This window comes from Ranitomeya variabilis, chromosome 5 (assembly GCF_051348905.1).
Source record: "Ranitomeya variabilis isolate aRanVar5 chromosome 5, aRanVar5.hap1, whole genome shotgun sequence".
Taxonomy (NCBI): domain Eukaryota; kingdom Metazoa; phylum Chordata; class Amphibia; order Anura; family Dendrobatidae; genus Ranitomeya; species Ranitomeya variabilis.
Genome location: NC_135236.1, coordinates 530,164,443 through 530,185,972, shown reverse-complemented (window position 1 = coordinate 530,185,972; position 21,530 = coordinate 530,164,443). Strand labels below are relative to the sequence as shown.

General features: G+C 43.3%; 1 protein-coding gene across 3 annotated transcripts in view; it reads right to left on the bottom strand.

Annotated features, from left to right (window-relative positions):
• PPP2R2B (protein phosphatase 2 regulatory subunit Bbeta) overlaps positions 1–21,530 on the bottom strand; it is a 480,390-nt gene that overhangs the window by 370,086 nt on the left and 88,774 nt on the right. The window contains exon 1 of one of the 3 annotated variants that reach the window (XM_077265821.1): positions 8,644–9,065. The exons of the other annotated variants lie outside the window; for them this stretch is intronic. Within the exon in view, the coding sequence (XP_077121936.1) occupies positions 8,644–8,749 (106 nt within the window). The 5' untranslated portion in view covers positions 8,750–9,065. Of the gene's footprint in view, positions 1–8,643; positions 9,066–21,530 lie in introns of those variants that run through there. 3 annotated transcript variants of the gene reach the window in all.

Below are 21,530 nucleotides of genomic sequence, written 5' to 3'. Positions count from 1 at the left end.
AACATTGTTCTGTACTAGGCTGAAAATTTCGGAGGTAGTTTCCATTAATGTTTGAGACCTGGTCCCCCCCTGGTGGTTCAAGTAAGCTACAACTACTTTGTTGTCCGAAAAAATTCGGACATGATGCCCTTGTAATTCTCTTAGGAAAAAAAGTAGTGCATGATTCACCGCTCTCAGCTCTTTTTGGTTTGAGGAAGTCCCGAGTTCCTGACTCATCCATACCCCCTGAGCGACTTTGTTGTTCAGATGAGCCCCCCACCCTGTGGGACTTGCATCTGTTGTTACTATCTGAGGGCCCTCTATCACCCATGGAATCCCTTTTGATAGGTTGGTGGGATTTAACCACCAGGTTAGGGAATGAATAACAGGCGAACTTAGAGTCATGCGACCCTCTAACCGACCCCTTAGTAAACTCTGGTTTTTTTAAATGTCCCACTGGAGGGGTCTCGTGTGGAGCTGCGCCCACTGAACTGCTGGAAGGCAAGCAGAGAGGGACCCCAGTAACGACATTGCCTTCCTCAGAGACATGGATGGTTTTGAACAAGCTTCTGACACTAGATGTAATATCTTTTGTCTTTTCTGAATTGGGAGACGACATTCTTGGGAACTTGAGTCCAGAGTGAGACCCAAAAATTCCTGGACCCTGGTTGGTTCCAGTTTTGACTTTTGAAGGTTCACCAGCCAGCCTAGTTTTTTCAAAATGTCTATCACTCTTTGGCATTGCTGACTGCAGAGTTGGGCTTACAATCAAAAAGTCGTCCAAACATGGAACGATTAAGATGTCCTCTTCTCTTAGATGTGCCATCATCTCTGCTACCAATTTGGTGAAGATGCGAGGCGCAATTGATATGCCAAAGGGAAGGGCTCTGTATTGGTATTCCCTTATCTGCCCCTTTATGACCACTGCCAGTCTGAGGAATTTTTGAGAATCCTTGTGGATGGAGACGTGATAATACGCGTCGCTGAGATCTAGAACTACCATAAAACAGTTCGGAAACAGGTTTTTTATTGTCGACTTTATTGATTCCATTTTGAATCGTTTGTTCTTTACTTAAGTGTTTAATTTCCGTAAGTTTATTATGGTCCGGAAAGACCCATCTGGTTTGGGAACCAGGAATAATGGGGAGTAGAAACCCTTCTTTCTCTCCAGAGGGGGAACTTCCAGGATGACATTTTTGTCCAATAATTTTAGGATTTCGAGTTCTAGAGCTTCTTGTTGTTGGGTAGAAGACCTCAGTGGAGTTACTACATAGTGTCGGGGGGGGGGGGGGGGTAGGGAAAAAAATTCTATTTGAAGCCCTGTGTTTATCAGATTTAGTATCCAGGGGCTGGTAGTAATTTTTTCCCAGGCCGGGAGGAATTGAGACAACCTCCCTCGCACCCTGGGGGAGACGTCACTTAGGGGGGGGTTTCTTATCGTGTGGGGAACTACCGAAGAGGAACCCTCTTTCTCTTCTTTTCCCATCGTCCCAGCGGTTTTGTTCTCTTGGCGGTCTTCTCCTGAAAAATTTCCTACTCCGAAAGGGCCGCTTATTGAACGTTGGAGTCAGGTTGGGGAACCCCTTCTTTTTATCACCTGCCTTTTGCAGGATATCGTCTAGAGTCTCTCCAAAGAGAAACTTGCCCTCACACGGGATAGAACAGTTTGTGTTTAGTTTGTAAATCTCCTGGCCAGCTTTTTAGCCACAGGGTTCTGTGTGCTGCATTCAAGAGGGCTGCAGATTTAGACGTTAACTTGATTGAGTCGGCAGACGAGTCAGCTATAAATGCCGCGGCACCTCTAATCATAGGAATAGAGTCTAACACTTTATTTCTGGGTACCCCATCCCTCAGCTGTTTCTCTAAGTTGTCAATCCAGATCATAAGGGAGCGTGACGTGCAAGCCGCTGCTATGGCCGGGTCTCAAGTATCCTCCTGCCGACTCCCAGGCACCTTTAAGAAAGGTGTCGGCTCTCTTGTCAAGAGGATCTTTTAGGGTTCCCATATCTTCAAATGGTAACGCGTATCTTTTTGAGGCTTTAGCTACCGCCACGTCGAGTTTGGGAGCCTTATTCCATGAAGTGGAAGATTCCTCTTCAAAGGGATATTTTCTTTTAATAGAGGGAACTGATGCATTTTTCCTCTCTGGTTTTTCCCACTCTTTTTTGATTAAGGTTTGTATATTTTCATTTAGGGGAAAAACTTTCCGCTTTTTTTGGCATAGTCCTCCGAACATGACATCCTGAACTGTTTTGTCAGGACAAGGGTCCAATACCCCCATTGTCGACCTCACCGCTTTAACAAGGCCGTCAACCTCATCTAAGGGAAAACAATGACGACCTCCCCTTTCGTCATCTGAGGAAGAGAAGGAGGAGTTCTGTGTATCTGAGTTTACAATATCAGAGCTGGAGGAATCAGAATTCCTATAAGGATTAGGTTTTTCCCTACTGACTTTCCTTTCTCCTTTAAGGGTTTTAAACACAGATTCTACCTCTGTTTTAATTACGGACCGTAACTCAGAGGCAAAGTTTGGAGTCTCCTCGCAGAGGACTTGACCAATACATGAATCACATAACTTTTTATCCCAAGATTGCGGTAATTCTTTATCGCACAATGGGCAGGTTCTGTGCTTTGTTTTTGCCGTTCTCTTCCTTGCCTAGGATAAAGGAGAAGAGGGACCCCAATTACGAAAAAATGAGCTTTCACGAAGATCACTCACCAGACGCAGCCACAGGTACCGGTTCTGGAGGAGGGGTAGGATCTTGAAGAGAGATCCGTAGATGGTAGCTGATTCACCATGCTGGAATTCTTGCTACGTTGTGTGGAATGGCTACCAGACCGAGAACTCCGGGTGCCCGCAGAGGTTCGCTTCTTTTGCGCGTCCGGTTTCGGTCGTTGATGGTGGCGCTGCTGCTGCTGCGGCGGTGGCGGGAGCTGCTGATCGCTGTCTTCCATGGCTATATTACCCTGGGACGGCATGCAGCAAGGAGCACCTATGTGCACCATCTTTTAAGCAGAGCGCTCATTATTAGCCCCTCCTCTGTGGCTGCATCGATGAGGAAGCGTTAATTTTTTTTTTTTTTTCAAAAATGCTACTGCGCATGCGCGCGCAGTCAGGGACCCGGAAATGAAGTAATCCGGTTCCGGGGCAGCGCCATCTTGGTACACCTTGGTTACAGCGCTGCCCCCGAACTGGAAGTCGTCCTATCACCTCCGGTGCGGCGCCATCTTGGAAACGCCAGCGTCCCGAGTGCGGCCGAATGCCGGGAGCCCCAACACCTATCCGGAGTGGCGGCTGCGCTTCCCCCCGCTCACGCTGAGGACCCGTCGGTCGTAGCCGTGGCGGCTTCGGACACCGCACCAGCCGTGGCAGGGGCCTCCCCGCTGCCAGGACTCGGACTGGCCGGCTCCGGATTTCCAGGCTCACGGTTCTTCTCAGGTACCGTCTAGAAGGTTCCCCGTCAGGGACAGGAAACCAAACTGATGCAGGGGAGAGGTACCGCCCTTTTATCCTGTAGGTTTCCTGTCCCTGAAGGGCGGATCCCCTCTCTCTGGTGTGCTGTCATGGGCGACTGAGAAAAGGTACTTTTTCCCTCATTGCCGTTTCAAAATTGCAATGGGGAATAAGGCTGTAGCGCCCCTCTGAGTCAGAAAATCTCTGGGGTCTCTGCTACCGGGGGTAGCGGAGACTCCGGAGAACATGATCGACTGATTTTCTAGCCCCCAATCACGTGATCAGTTATTTAGTGAAAAACTGCAGTCACAAAAAAAAAATTCTCTATTACAAAGATTTCGCTCTCTCTTTGACATTTACCTAAAAAAAAAAATATTTAACAATTTTTTTTTTTTTATATCATACACTTTTCACATGTACCGCATCCTGGAATTGATGGTGTTTAAAGGGGGGGCAAAGGCATATATGACTTTATGCTTGCAAACATAATTTCACTACTCAGCCATTAAGATTGCCACTTCTATAATTTATCCCTATTGCTCCCCCAACACTCGAAAAGCGTTTAAACATCATGTAGATCCTCACCATCTCTTCTGCCAATAAAGCCTGCAGAACAGTGGGGGTCCGGCTCTCCATATTGTTTAGACAATAGACAACCCCGACCACACACCGAGAGGTTCAGGAGACAGACATGCACAGCTACATAGTGACTGGCTCCGTGTGCCCGCTAACAGAGTAAATTAGATGGGACCAGTGGGTAACATTTCATTCACAAAGACCTGAGGCCCACATTAAAAATACCTCACATTAACCAACATGTACGCCAACATTGGACCTACGTGCTGTGTTTTCAACACGGACAGCACTAGACTAAAAATACATTAATTTGAACAGTGACGCAAAACAAACTTTCAATTAATTTTTTAAAAATGCTCCTGTGTATATACTGGAATTACATACCTGTTTTGGTCCCCAACCGAAATCCTTTTCTGAGCATCCATCTCATGCGTCCAGTGCTGGCAAGAAGAAGATCCTTTTAAAGGGTTTTTATTCCTGGACTACGGGCCGACTGAGCTTGGTGTCAGAATATATGGTTATTTGCCAGACCGCCGCCTCTTTGCACCGTACGTATGAAGACGATTAACACAGGTGCACGTATTAGGCTGTGTTCACACGCCACCACCATATGCTGCTGTCTTTCCACTTTCCCTGCAGAATTAGGCCACGTTCACACATTCAGTATTTAGTGAGTTTTTTTACCTCAGTATCTGTAAGCCAAAACCAGGAGTGGGTGATAAATACAGAAGTGGTGATGTGTTTCTATTATACTTTTCCTCTTCTGGTTTTGGCTTACAAATGCTGAGGTAAAAAACTGACCAAATACTGAACGTGTGCATGTGGCGTTAATTTTATAGGGAATGAGCCATTTCACCTGCAAGATAATGATTGTGCAGAGAAAACAGTAAATGCTGAAACACAGGGATGCTGTTAAAAGCCGCAGTATAACCACTGCGTGTGAACGCAGCATTTAAGTGACCTAAAAAAAACACCGTATGATATATTTAATTCAGACTCAACGAATTTCTGATCCAGTATGTTAAAGCAGTACACACAATCTATGGTGAAAATTACTGGATGATATTTCCATTTCCAAAAGGCATACCACTTTGCTGATTACTTTTTCCTTCAGACATATGCTTCATAAAATGCCCAAAGGAACGTGAGCAGCGAGAGACGAGCATCTGTCAAGAAGCAAATGAAGGAGTTTCTGGAGAGAGCACTTACTATCCACAGACCACAGATTAGCAGCACATAGGAGATACATTAACGGGACAGCAATGAGATCATAACATTATATGGCGTGTGCTAAATGTGGGCTATATTCACATAGGGGCGAAGTCACAAGGAAGCACCAGAGGCCAAGCCATTACCGATACGTCACAGGCCCTTCCTGTGTGCTGGGCACAGATGAACAATAAAAATAATTTATTGTCTGTCTATTGCAACAGCCACTTCTGTTTCAAGCAGATCTGTCGCAAGTTTTGTAAATACTTTTATACCCTCAAAAAAAATTATTAATAATAATAATATTCACCTATTCAAAATCTTACGACTGCTTTATGTAGTTCCACTGTTATTCCTCCTGGAACTGTATTCATAATATAACAACCAAGTGTTGGGCTAGGTGCAGATGGCCATCGGTTCTCTCATAGGAGAAAATAGGGCAGATTGATCAAACTCTGATCGGTGTCATTTGCAGAGAGTGAGCACAGCGTTATCCAATTTGCTTAGGGTACTTTCACACTAGCGTTTTTTGCAATACGTCGCAATGCGTCGTTTTGGCGAAAAAACGCATCCTGCAAAGTTGTCTGCAGGATGCGTTTTTTCCCCATTGACTAACATTAGCGACGCATTGACACATCGCAACCGTCATGCGACGGTTGCGTTGTGTTGTGGCAGACCGTCGGCAGCAAAAAACGTTGCTTGCAACGTTTTTTGCTACGTCGAGAACGTCTTTTCCAACCGCGCACGCGAGGCTGGAACTCCGCCCCCTCCTCCCCGCACCTCACAATGGGGCAGCGGATGCGCTGAAAATCAGCATCCGCTGCACCCGTTGTGCAGCGCAAACAGCGCTAGCGTCGGTACGTCAGCCCGATGCTAGTGTGAAAGTAGCCTTAGATGAAGAGAAGATGGAGACAAAAAAAAAAAAAATGTCTCCATTCTGTAAGTGCGAGAAAACCAGACTGCACTCAGAAGTCATCCAAGTGCAGTCCGATGTTTTCCACGCACCCATAGACTTGAATGACTGCATGCAATCCGAATATCAGATCAAACTCGGGCATGTTACGAGGAAAAATAAACAAAAATGAATCGGACTTGTGCATGGTCCCATGTAATAACATGGGGACGAGTGCTATCCATTAAAACGACAGATAGCACTCATCCAATTTTAACGCCCGTTGGTACAAGCTCTTAGGGATGTATCCATACTATGCCCAATCCATGCTGGCAGAGTTAGAATGCAGGGACATGCTCTTTGACAATGGAAATGTTAACACCCAGTTGTCAGTTTATACATATATTTTTCGGGGGTGAATAACAGAATCTAACAAACATACAGAAAATTTTACTCAAAATTTTCCAATGATCACAGTTTCAATAATCCATAGTTTTTAAGGTAGACACAAGTACATCGAGTTCGCCTTATAGCTGAATACGGTATGTTGACCAGAAGGCAGAAACCCCATGGGGCACATGCCAATTCCCCATGTTAGGGAGAATACAGATGGACATTCAAAATGCTTGAGGACCACAACTCAATCCTCAGACTGGTTGCCCACTCTCCTGACCTCAGCGGAACAGAAATACTTGCGGTCGTGCTCATGTCAGGTCAGCCGAGGGCCAGTACGAGGATTGTGATGGGATCCTTGCACAGGTAATACAGACATCAGACTGTGCCCATACACGAAAAACTTATTCCCAACTCCACATATAGCAATGAGACTGATCCAGGGAACTAACGTCCCATCACAGAATCTGGTACCCATAACCTGTAATATTAGATTTCTCAAGAAAGACATGCAGACCCTTCCTCAACTTTGTAATCTTTAAATAAATCAATAGTATAGGCAAAAATATTGCAAAATTGTTTTTAAATTAGAATATACTCTTTACTAACCTTACGAGCTACCTCCTTCCACCCTGAAAAACAGTTCAAAGCCATCTTGGCCGAAGCAAAGCAGCCAGCTCAATGAAGTATCGGGGTGCAATAATTAAAACCCATGCAGAATTAGAAGCAGGGAGAGGCGCTGGCACAGTACAAGAAACAGATCCGTGCAGCAGCAATTTATCTTGTCCCAGAGGTGGATTCACAGCTACACTGCTATATCTGGTCTTCCCTGCCTATGCTTCTGTGGCTGCAAACATAAGGGGGCAAAGAAAAAAAAAAAAAGGGGGCAGCAGGACTCAGAAAATCCTTGCACGATGTGTGGCAGACATGATGGCAGAATTTCTCTACTTAGTAGCTCAGAGAGCAATGAAAATTAGACTGACTGCAGAGGGGAAAACTGGTGAAATACGCAGGATATAAATTCATCATATAAGACTCAATAGGTGGTCTCATACAAAAAAAAAAAAAAAGTAATTCGGAGAGTACTGACCAATTTATGTTTGCACAAGCCCTTAAGTGGCTCGTAGGTTTAAAAAAAAATAAAAATAAAAATATGGTGCAGTTCACTTCAATGGCCTCTTATTGGGAGACGTGCATCAATGCCTTTGTGCCATTTTTCATCAAAATTATATTTTGCTCTCCGCTATTTTTTTTTTTTTTTGCATAAAAAAGGTTAGATTCTTTGCAACATCAAGCAGCACTAATTGTTTTTGGAATATGGGTGGGAGGGTAGTGGTCATTAGCTATGCAGAAATGTCTCAGCCAGGTTTATGGATCACTTTTTTTTTTATTTTTTTTTTTAAAGTCAATAAAAGTGACAATTCGCACTCCCTTAGTGGATGAGAACTCGAGAAAGTAGTATTACATCTTAAAAGGCATCACATTTGAAGAGGCAATTTGCATATCACATTTATCAAACACTTTAGTAAATTTGGCGCAAATAAAGGCAACAGAGTCACAAGCAAAACAAACTGATAATTTGTCTCACAGGAAATTCATCCTTAGGACTCATTCACACTTTCCATTTTTCATGGATAGAACTTTTACCCATTATAGTTTATTGAGCTGGATTACAAAGAATGCAGATTCAGTAAGCGTGACCCTTTATGTGTACCCTAGTATGCCATTTATAGCAAGCAATAAAATACCATTTACAAAGGAGGAGTTTTCCTAAGTTTGAACATTATCCCCTATCAACCATGTGCATCTCTACACCATTAATTCCCTGTGATACAACTGAAAAAAGCCAAGAACCGTATAATACACGTCTCTAGCAATCCTATAGACAACTAATGGACTATACTCAACCTCAATGCAATTCAGACAGGGCTCTGCATAGCTAGGATCATGGAGGGTCTCAGCAGGTGGTCCTGGAGAAATCAGTATGGTCTATCACAGGCACAGCTGAAAATTTTCAAAGTTCAGAAAACCGATTTATTTGCTTTTTAGAATATAGATTATTCCAAAAACTTAAACCCATTGAAGTAAATCAAACAGAATACCCATCAGCCCACTCATAATCCCACAGAAGGCGTTTTACCTGTAGGATACTGAAGCATTTTTTTCTTTTTCCTGATAACAAGGGATCCATTGCACTCCTCAACATCTTCAGAAACGAAATAAACGCCTCTAAATTCTGGAATCATGATCGATTTACAGAAGAAAAGCAGTGATGATAAGTTTATCTATGGCAGAATCAACGTCTTCCAACCGAAAATATAAGTTTAGAACAATGAACATGAAACTAAAACACCATGTGCTTGTTGTGTTTCCAATTGATAAAATGAGGAATTCCTGAGCCCTGCTCAGGTGGGTAAGTGAAAGTCATTTAGCTTCCTATGAAGACACTCTTATCATGATGGGTCTAATGAAAGACCTGGAGTTTCATCATGGGTCTAAAGAAAGACCTGGAGTTCATGATGAGTCTACAGAAAAACCTGGTGTCTATGATGGGTCTAAAGAAAGACCTGGAGTCCATGATGGGTCTAAAGAAAGACCTGGAGTCCATGATGGGTCTAAAGAAAGACCTGGAGTCCATGATGGGTCTAAAGAAAGACCTGGAGTCCATGATGGGTCTAAAGAAAGACCTGGAGTCCATGATGGGTCTAAAGAAAGACCTGGCGTCCATGATGGGTCTAAAGAAAGTCCTGGCGTCCATGATGGGTCTAAAGAAAGTCCTGGAGTCCATGATGGGTCTAAAGAAAGACCTGGAGTTAGTACTGAATTCTGGACAATGTATTAGTATAATGCATCATACTTCTCATAGATAAGTGACCATATGAAATATCACAGAAAATCCAGACGGCGCAGTTGTGATGCAGTCATGACATGGCGAAAAGAAACCATGTGCGGTTTAGTGTATATGGCTTTTTTTTAACTGTATGTAGTTTTTCACAGTGTTCCATGTTTATGGAATTGGACTACTAGACCATGTTCCCACGTAGTGTAGAGACTGATTTTTTTTTTTTACTGCTGCGTCTTTTCTCCAGCTGTCCGCCCCCAAAGGTGCAAGAGTAATCTGCTCTGGTAATTGTTTTTTTTTTTTTTTTATTGCAAGAACATTGATATTCTGCACTATAAAAAGGAACTGTGTTTTTTTTAAAGAATTTCCTTGTGCTCCCCATAGAATTTTACATTGACAATGTACTGTACATCATTCATGAGAATGTCTGCCCCCCCGCACAAACGAGAAAAAAATAGAGCGGGGGTCTCATGTCCCCATAGACCACATATGTTTATGCAGTGAAATGTTAGCACCAGCGAAGGGTTAAATTTCGTGGAGCTATTTTTATGTAAAGCGGCTAAAACCAGTTTCTTCTGGTTTTGCGCGCTCAGTATTTTAAGAATTTTGATTGGCCAGCTGTTATTTGGCGGTCTTTTATTGGTTTATAAATACCTTGGTCCTGTCAGCGATTGTCATTGCGCTGTTGCTTCAAGAAAGAAGAGCCCGCCCTCCCTCCCTTTTTTAATTGTATTATCCCTTGTCGTTTGGTTTTATTTGTGGGGTAAAAGTCACCCTACTGTTGGGTGGGCTTGGATATTTGGTTAATTTTAACATGGATTTTTAAATTATTGGGATTATTTATTGTTATTTATTAAAGCTCTTTTATAACCAAAATAAAACCACACGGCCAATTTATTCCACCAGTTTAATGTGTGTTGTGTCATTTATTTATGGGTGGGTCTTATGGGGACATGACTTTTCATGAAATCACAACCACTTTGCTTGAACTGTTAAATGGAGATGATTTTCTGCACAAAAAACACAGCACAAATAATGCACCTATTAGCTACGGTAATTAAGGTCACTTGCAGGTTTGTTTGTTTTTTTTTAAACATGCATTTTTATCGCTTTTTTATGCTTGCAGATTTTGGCCCCGATTCATCAAAGCAGTTATGCCTCTAAAATAAAATTCTTTGAAACGCCACCAAAGGTTTATGCAACGTGGAACTGCACAAAAATGTTGCAACTTTTGTTGTTTTTACAACAGTTTTGACCCGGTGTGCTAAAATGGGTGGAACTTGAGTGGGATGGGGGTACCCCATGGGGCGTGACAACGACCACTCTTTAAATTCATGGCATGCTGTGGCGTATCTTACACAACAAACCTCACTCCAGTCTTTGAGATGCTGCGGAAATCGCACTGCAGGTCCGTTTCTGCAGCATAGTAAAACAGCACAGTTGGCAAGCGATTTACAGGAATCAGATACACTTTGCTGCAACGGTAAGATGCTGCATTTTTTAATCACAAAAATAGTTAGTGGAAAAAACATACCAAATACATAAACAAACACACTGTCAGAGCATGTTTGCTTATGCAAAATGCATGATCAACTACATGTATTTTTTCTGACCACATTGGCCATATCTTGACCACATAATCTGGCCTTACCCACATTGTTCAATATTAAAAAGGCACCAGTATACTGACATTGTATTATAATTTCTCAGTTTATTTACTGTATTGCAAGGGCTTGATCAGACAATCATATAACCTATCCATGTGCTGTCCCAATGAAAATCAGATAATTTATTTATACTCTAATCTAAATCTTGCTTAAAGGGAACCTGTCACCTGAATTTGGCGGGACCGGTTTTGGGTCATATGGGCGGGGTTTTCGGGTGTTTGATTCACCCTTTCCTTACCCGCTGGCTGCATGCTGGCCGCAATATTGGATTGAAGTTCATTCTCTGTCCTCCGGAGTACACGCCTTGCGCAGGCGTGTACTCCGGAGGACAGAGAATGAACTTCAATCCAATATTGCGGCCAGCATGCAGCCAGCGGGTAAGGAAAGGGTGAATCAAACACCCGAAAACCCCGCCCATATGACCCAAAACCGGTCCCGCCAAATTCAGGTGACAGGTTCCCTTTAATAAAGTAAGGAAGTTAATGTATCCTGTCTGTATCTTATCAGTTTTGGTTCACAAGATCTGGGAAGCTACGTTATAATTATTCTTTTATTTATGTTAAACTGCAATAAATTCTAGGGTATATATGAAAAAGGATTTACGGTAGGCTCTGCCCACGTCCTTTCTGTCAATTAATGCAGCATATATGTCATGCAAGGTTCAAGACCAAAATTAAAATTACATGGGCACCTTTGGTTCCTGAATCTAATAAATGTAAGAGCCAAACCACTGCAACATTAAGGGCTTGTGCACAGGCTGCGGATTCCATTGCGGAATTTTCCACAGCGGATTTGATAAATCCGCAGTGCAAAACCGCTGCAGTTTTTACTGCGGATTTATCGCGGTTTCTATTGCGGTTTCCTCTGCGGGTTCTCATCTGCAGATTTCTATTGGAGCAGGTGTAAAACTGCAGCGGAATCCGCACAAAGAATTGACATGCTGCGGAAAATAAACCGCTGCGTTTCCGCGCGTTTTTTTCCGCAGCATGTGCACTGCGGATTTCATTTCCCATAGCTTTACATGGTACTGTAAATGCATGGGAAACCGCTGAGGATCCGCAGCTGCGGAAACGCTGCGGATCCACAGCGTGTGCACATACCCTTAGGAGGTTATACATGTATTGAGGGAGTGTACCTGCAGTCTGACACTAGATTGTAGTTACCACATTGATATCCTTGAGAAAGAGTGGTCACCCAACAGCTACAGTACAGACCAAAAGTTTGTACACACCTTCTCATTTAAAGATTTTTCTGCATTTTCATGACTATGAAAATTGTACATTCACACTGAAGGTATCAAAACTATGAATTAACACATGTGAAATTATATACTTAACAAAAAAGTGTGAAACAACTGAAATTATGTCTTATATTCTAGGTTCTTCAAAGTAGCCACCTTTTGCTTTGATGACTGCTTTGCACACTCTTGGTATTATCTTGATGAGCTTCAAGAGGTAGTCACCGGGAATGGTTTTCACTTCACAGGTGTGCCCTGTCAGGTTTAATAAGTGGGATTTCTTGCCTTATAAATGGGGTTGGGACCATCAGTTGTGTTGTGCAGAAGTCTGGTGGATACACAGCTGATAGTCCTACTGAATAGACTGTTAGAATTTGTATTATGGCAAGAAAAAAGCAGCTAAGTAAAGAAAAACGAGTGGCCATCATTTTTTTAAGAAATGAAGGTCAGTCAGTCCGAAAAAATGGGCAAACTTTGAAAGTGTCCCCAAGTGCAGTGGCAAAAACCATCAAGCACTACAAATAAACTGGCTCACATCAGGAAAGGAAGACTAAGAGTCACCTCTGCTTCTGAAGTTTTTCCGAATCACCAGCCTCAGAAATCGCAGGTTAACAGCAGCTCAGATTAGAGACCAGGTCAATGCCACACAGAGTTCTAGCAGCAGACACATCTCTACAACAACTGTTAAGAGGAGACTTTGTGCAGCAGGCCTTCATGGTAAATTAGCTGCTAGGAAACCACTGCTAAGGACAGGCAACAAGCAGAAGAGACTTGTTTGGGCTAAAGAAAACGAGGAATGGACATTAGACCAGTGTAAATCTGTGCTTTGGTCTGATGAGTCAAAATTTGAGATCTTTAGTTCCAACCACCGTGTCTTTGTGCGACGCAGAAAAGGTGAATGGATGGACTCTACATGCCTGGTTCCACCGTGAAGCATGGAGGAGGAGGTGTGATGGTGTGAGGGTGCTTTGTTGGTGACACTGTTGGGGATTTATTCAAAATTGAAGGCATACTGAACCAGCATGGCTACCACAGCATCTTGCAGAGGCATGCTATTGCATCCGGTTTGCGTTTAGTTGGACCATCATTCATTTTTCAACAGGACAATGACCCCAAACACACCTCCAGGCTGTGTAAGGGCTATTTTACCAAGAAGGAGAGTGATCGGGTGCTATGCCAGATGACCTGGCCTCCACAGTCACCAGACCTGAACCCAATCGAGATGGTTTGGGGTGAGCTGGACCGCAGAGTTAAAGCATCTCTGGGAACTCCTTCAAGATTGTTGGAAGACCATTTCTGGTGACTACCTCTTGAAGCTCATCAAGAGAATGCCAAGAGTGTGCAAAGCAGACATCAAAGCAAAAGGTGGCTACTTTTAAGAACCTAGAATATAAGACACTAGATGGTGGCCCGATTCTAACGCATCGGGTATTCTAGAATATGCATGTCCCCGTAGTATATTGCCCAACCACGTAGTATATTGCCCAGCCACATAGTATATTGCCCAGCCACGTAGAATATTGCCCAGTCACATAGTATATTGCCCAGTCACATAGTATATTGCCCAGCCACGTAGTATATTGCCCAGCCACGTTGTATTTAGTATTTTGCCCAGCCACGTATATTGTCCAGGCACGTAGTATATTGCCCAGCGACGTAGTATATTGCCCAGCGATGTAGTATATTGCTCAGCGCTGTAGTATATTGCCCAGTTACGTAGTATATTGCCCAGTTACGTAGTATATTGCCCAGTTACGTAGTATATTGCCCAGTGACGTAGTATACAGCACAGAGCCACGTAGTATATTGCACAGCGAAGTAGTATAAAGCACAGAGCCACGTAGTATATTGGCCAGTCACGTAGTATATTGCCCAGCCACATTTGTCACAGGTTAAAAAATAAAAAAATAAACATATACTCACCTTTCCGAGGGCCCCTTGTAGTCCACGGCAGCTTCCGGTCCCAGGGTTGGTCTGAGCGCAGGACCTGTGATGACGTCGCTGTCACATGACCGTGCAGCGGTCACATGACCATGACGTCACGTCAGGTCCTTTCCGCGCAGGCGCGCAGGACTTGTGATGACGTCGCGGTCACATGACCGTGACGTCATAGCAGGTCCTTCTGCCATACCATCTTTGCCACCGCATCCTGCAACGGAAGATGCCGGGCGGCGCGAACGGCTCAGCGGACTACAGAGGGTGAGTATAGCAGGTTTTTTTTTTCAAATTATTATTTTTAACATTACATTTTGTACTATTGATGCCGCATAGGCAGCGTCAATAGTACAAAGTTGGGGACACACAGGGTTAATAGCGGCGGTAATGGAGTGCGCTACCCGCGGCATAACGCGGTCCGTTACCGCCGGCATTAACCCTGTGTGAGCGGTGACCGGAGGGGTGTATGCGGGCGCCGGGCAGTGAGTGCGGGGAGTAAGGAGCGGCCATTTTTTCCGGACTGTGCACGTCGCTGATTGGTCGCGGCAGCCATGACAGGCAGCTGGCGAGAATCAGCGAACGAATAACCGCGACAGGGAAGGACAGACAGGAAGACGGAAGTACCCTTAGACAATTATATAGTAGATATTCTCAGTTGTTTCACACTTTTTTGTTTAGTGTATAATTCCACATACGGTATGTTAATTCATAGTTTTGATGCCTTCAGTGTGAATGCACAATTTTCATAGTCATGAAAATACAGAAAAATCTTTAAATGAAATGGTGTGTCCAAACTTTCGGTCTGTACTGTATATGTCCTCATACTTTTCCTCACATAGTATATGCCTAGAAATAATTACAACATAATAGTGGTGTAACTGATACTGTATATTCTACATATAAATATCTGTCTTGTGTGAAAACAGTATAGTGAATTGGAAAATAAGATAAGAATAAACCAGCTAACGCCTCCAAAAAGGTGCTGGCTTGCTAATGTGTTTCATACATCGGATGGCAGAGGCTATTACGCACTGTTATTCATGTACTACACAATTCTGGGGTGTGAATAATTCCACGTTCACCGCGTCAATGTAATTTCATTGTAATACATTTGCACCTCTTCAGTACAGTCTCATAGAGAAAACGGTAACATCTATTAAAGGGAAAGGAGGATATCAGATGATGTTTTCTCTTTGAAGCTTAGTAAATCTAGACTGTTTAAAATTGATTAAAATGGTTGACTAATACAAAAATTCTATAAAAAAACTTTTATATCAAATGAGAAGAAATAATACTCTAAAAAACCAACATTCCAACTCCCCGTGATCACCAAAATGAACAGCAGAGCTAGGTAATGTGCCATTCACCTTATTAGGTTTTCACAATCACAGTGAAATTCCTGCCTCTTGCAGGGTCGAGCTGAAACACATAGCCACTCACTTCTCTTGGGTAGGACTGCATTGTGGTTTTATGCGCTTTGTCTGGTATGTTTCGTTAGGACCAACTTCTCAGATAGAAAATGGTGGCCTATCATTATGCTAAAAAATGTCTTCTGCCAAAACCTCCTTTAACATACAATACTCAAAGGGAAATATACATACAGGTTTTGGAAAAAATGTATTTGAATACCCCTCTTAATCATTGAATTCAGGTTTTTTATCCAGTCCCATTGCCACATAAGTATAAAATACAGCCCCTAGCCATGCTGTCTGTCTTTAATAACATTTGTGATAAAATTTGTAATTTTAAAGAGCTCGGTGAATAGAGCACATTCCTCTATTAAGATGCCAGAGTGTGAAACTTCATCTCTTCTAAATATTCCATGATCAACTGAGTGGTAATATTAACAAGTGAAAGCATTTAGAAACCAGAAGACCTCAGCCATGAAGTGGCAGACCTCATAAAGTTACAGAGTGGCGTTGGCGACTGCTCAGACACATATTGCATAAGTCTCTAACGCTCTGACAACTCAATAACTGCAGAGCTCCAAACTTCCCACGGCAATAGATTTCCATGGCTGAGTAACTGCATGTGTGCCTTATACCACCAATCACAATAGTAACTGTGTAAAATAAAATTCATAAAATGTCTACAGAAGACTTGCTTTGTTCTTCTACGTGCACACAACTATGCAGGGTACAACAGACAGGTTGTTTCCTCTGTTAGCACCTACGAGGGGCGTTCATTAAAGATTTCCCTTGACCGACTTCTATTTATCATAGGACGCTGAAACTGCACATATGTAATGATATAATTTTCTATAGGTTACGTGCCAATTTGCAAGTCAGAACTGATAACGGTCTTAATTTTACAGGTGCCGAAGTGGTGTGAGATTTGATAATGGACCCAGAGCAGTCATCAAGTTCCTTTATTTGAAAGGCCGCACACCAAAGGAGACGTTCAATGAGATGAAAGAGGTTTATGGTGATGATTCCCCTTCATATGATGTAGTCAAGAACTGGCATCATCAATTCAAATGTGGTTGGACTTCGGTGCAAACAGCTCCAATTCCAGGGTGACCACACTCTGCTATTGATGAACACACCATCCAGCAAGTGGAGGTAACCATTTTGAAAAATCGCCCCGCAACCATTCGCCACCTAGCCCAAAATGTCAAGATTAGAGTGGGGTCCATGAAAAAAATCACCCAAGACCATCTTCACATGCATAAGGTATTCGCTCGCTGGGTTCCCCGGCTGCTCACACTTTTCCAGAAGCAAGAACGAGTAAAATGCTCTCAGGCTCTATTGACGATGTGCCATGGAAACTAAGAGGACTTTTTCAACAGACTGACCACACAGGATGAAAGCTGGGTCCATCACTATGATCCTGAGACTAAAATCCAGCCGATGCAATGGAAACATCATGACTCACCACCTCCAAAGGCATGTGCCCAACCCTCGGCAGGCAAGGTCATGCTCACAGTATTTTGGAACCAGCACGGAGCAGTATTGATAAATTTTGTAGCAAAGGGTACCATGATCACTGAGGCATATGTGGTGCCCCTGAGGGTCCAGTCACCACAGAGGTACTGCACCTCAGCCTGCTGCACCTCAGCAGGTTACTCTCGGGTAAGGAGGGGGCACTACCCAGTACCCGCACACTAGCATCCAACACCACTCCAGGCCAGGGGATCTGGGCAGACCCTATTTAGGGAGGATCCCATCTCAGGCTGGAGGGGGAACTAGGTAGAGTGTAAGGGTAGAAGAAGGAGATAAGGGTAGTAGACCTGAGGTAGAGTGACAGTTGGGAGTAGAGTGTTGTTATAAAAATGGGGAGTGAGGTGGAGTTAGTAAGAGGAGAGAGAGGAGTAATGGAAGGAGTAAGAAGAGCTCTAGAGAGAAGGGGTCCTAGGGGCCAAGGAAGTGAAGAATCCACCCCTGGTGCCCAAATCCACGCTGACCGTAGTTGGGTGGAGGGACCAGGTCGAAGTGGAGACCGGCCCCAGACTAGTGGAGAGACTGTAGGACTCAGCTAGCGAACCGGAGGCTGTAGTATCTGTATGTGCGACAGCAAAATCTACACACAATCGCAAAAAAGGCAGCCACATACAGTCAATAGGACTAAGAGATCGTCGCCCAACAGGACCTGAAGCTGCTGGCTTGGGACACTGTGTGTGAGGCGCAGTGCAGGAGGGTGTGAACCAGCACAGAGAGAGATGACCTGGGAAGATACACAAGAATGGGGTCCTGGAAAAGTGCACCCAAACTACTTGAGAACTTGCTGGACCACTGACCCAGAGGACACAACACCCGGCTGGTGATTGTAACCTAAAAGTGTGAAGACTGCACACCGCTGTGTCCTCAGAATTATTTACTGCGTCACCTGCATTGTACTACAAGAGTTACCATCATCAATTTATCCTCATATCTGCCCTAGGTCCCCGCTCTACCTGTGGGAGCTGTACCATCTTTGCTGCATCACCATCAGTCCCAGTGAATCTGAACCTGAGCGTCGGCCATCCCTTGCCGATCACCACGGGTGGCGTCACAAATCAATTCCATGTAACTTTCCCTCTGGCATTTTTATTGCACGCCCAGGGCCACGGAGTCGGGTCACGGCCGCGTGACTTCCCCAAAGAACTGTCCGACTCGGTCCCGAGTACCCCACGGCTCTGGTGGGCGTCGCACATACTATGCTTCACTGCTGCAGAACTTGCGGGAGGTCATCAAAACCAAGAGACATGGCATGCTCACCAAAGGTGTCCGCCTTCTGCAAGACAATGCACCAGTTCACAACTCATATGTTGGCCAAATGGAAGAATGCTCCTGTGGCTTTGAAATTCTACCGCATCCCCCTTATTCACCCGACCTCGCACCATCGGACTTCCACCTCTTTCCAACAATGAAGTAGTTTTGAAGGGCAAGCATTTTCCAGATGATGAGACTATGATTTCTGAAGTCACAATGTGGTTTTTGGAGCAACCTGTCGACTTCTACAAGCGAGGTATTTACAGTTGCTTAAAAAGATGGGAGAAGTGTGTGTCCCTAAGTGGCACCTATGTAGAGAAGGACTAATAACTGTGCCATGTTTCATTGCTCTCAGTCCACAGGAAGTGGGTCAGGGGAAATCTTTAATGAACGCCCCTCATATATGCCTTTTTTTAATCACAGATATCCCCTTTTAGGACAGCACTAGGATCAGTTTTTTTCGGTTGGGCTATTCAGATGAGTTTTTCTCACATTGAGTGAAGGTCCAAGTAAAACACTTGTAGCATGCACTTGTATTCACTGTATTTCTGATGAAACTTGCCTATTCAAGTCTATGGCAGCACAAAAAATTTGGATCCCATACAGATTAACCAATATATTTAACTGAAAAACCTGATTTAAGCAATGTCATTTTCTGATGGCACATTCCCCTTAAGGCTATGTGCACACATTGCGGATTAGGCTTAGGAATTTCTGGTGCGGATTCTGCAACTCTTGGCAGAAAACGCGGGTACGGATTTGACGCGTTTTTTGTGCAGCTTTTGTGTGATTTTGCTGCAGATTTTGTGTGGATTTTTTGCGGATTTACTGCGTTTTTTACCCCTGCAGATTTCTATAATGGAATGGGTACAAAAACACTGCAGATCTGCAAAAAAGAAGTGACATGCTACTTCTTTTAATCCACAGCTTTCCGCACGGAATTTTCCACACCATTAGCACAGCATTTTTTTTTTACCATTGATTTACATTGTACTGTAAATCACTTGCGGATCTGCAGCGTTTCTGCACCGTAAAAAACGCTGCGGATACACAGGAAATGCACAACGTGTGCACATACCCTAAGAGCATTTATAAGTGTTACTGCAGACCAATGTATATCTCCTGACCTTTATGTTCCAGATTTACAGAATATTATGGTTTAATACCGTGGGTAATTTTTTTCTGGCTTTACTAACTACCAAAAACAGTGTAAGTCATGTCATTAATGTTCTTGACTGGCAACAGGCAGTAATTAGTCAGCATGTACCGAGAGTCATGGATTTCTGTTAATGTTAATTATTAATGAGCAGATGGGGCAATTCATTAGTGATATCACACAGAGAAATGAATACATGGCTGCATCATTAACAGACAAAATAGGAATAGAAGATTGAGTCCCTAACACAGCAAGTAGTTAAAACTAGCCTGCTTTTAAGAAAGATGAATTATTTTTCATGTGATCGTTGTTTCTAAATTCATTACCCATAAGAAGGACAATTATTTATGGTCCTGCTATTGTCAGCAGAGCCGCTTCGGGCTACATCATTACTCTGCAATGAAGAGAAATCATCCTCATACTCAATTTCCATATTGACATACACTTGGCAATAAACATCACGTATGAATGTTTATTTCTCTTGCTAAACTTTATTAAACAGTTGGAATCAATTTATAGGACACTTCTTGATTTATAGGGGTTAGACATATTTTCAGATCCTCCATTTGAGAAGTCTGAGTTTATAGAGGGGGATTTTTAGTTGAAGATCTTCATCTTTAGGCCAAAGTAGAGAGTGGTTACAAACTGTGTCTCTTGCATGGGAGGACATGTTGTGACCTGATTTGAATAGGCACTGTGTAGAGCTTAAAGGGATCTGTCAGCTGGTTTTTGCTACGTAATCTGAAGACAGCATGAGGTAGGGGTTAAAACACAGATTTCAGCGATGCCTCTCTTATGAAGCTCTGTGGTTTTATTTGCCTGCGATGATTGTTTAGCACCAGTAGCTTATCATTGCTGTGACTAGCTGGCACTGCCTCCTGGTCTAACTCCGCCCCCTCCTGTGATAAACAGCTTACAGTCTATAGACATTGTACATGCAGAGCCTGGTGTGGGCGAGGTTAGATTCTCAGCTCTGCTGCATTACTAAATCTAAACACTCTGATTGTGTCAGAACCGCTGCACCCAGTAATCTAAGTGATACATCATTGGATTCATGATCTCATTGCCTACTTCATGCCGCTCTCAGATGAGGTAGCAAATCCTGCTGACAGAATCCCTTTAATGTCCTGTGTTGGTACTATAGGAAACTCAACATATAACGCCAGGTTTCCCATATATAAAAGATGTGAGGTATATAGAAACACTGAAAAAAGTGGGCATTTGAGGATATTGTATGATGATGATCAGAGTATTAGAGAATATGGGAGGGCATCCTTAGCTTTTGGGAAACCAAATTTCATGGCAGTCAGGGGGAAGGAAGGAGGAAGAAGTTGGCAAGCTTATGTTGATGTGCGGATCATTTGATTCCACAATTCAAGCTAATTTATGTGTGGCTTTGTGGGGGAAAAAAACGGATTTAAAGCTGACCTGTCACTAGACTTCATTACACAAACTGCATTCATTATTGAATAGGTCTCTTTCACCGGGTGAGGTGTACTTCATTTGTCAATCCATGTTAGAATGACTGTATAATCCTGATAAAATGACCAACCCATCTGAATAGCAAAGAGGGGAAATTTTAATAAGAGGATCGTACAGTCAGTCTGACGATTTTAAAAGCAAATACAATATACACTATAGTATATAACATGTTGAGCCATTGGTGTGTAAAATTGTAATTACAATTGCAGCTAATTGATTTGCCTGCCAATGCACTGACTTCCTATTGCGACAATGCTTAGACACCGTTTTATCTTCAGAGGAGAGGAGTAGTCAGGTGTCTCCTAAAGAGTAGAAGCATCGCCATCTTGTCCCTAGCATTATGCAGACTGTTCTGTGTTTCTTCTTGTAATGCCTTCTATGCCCTGTACCCCTAAATATCTCAGATCTAAAGATTGAGACCATGCAGCAGCATCCTTTTCCTGCCTTCGCAGAATTACAACATCCAAGGCTGTTGTGACATGATACATACTGCTGAAAGCAGTGGGGACAGAAAGGAG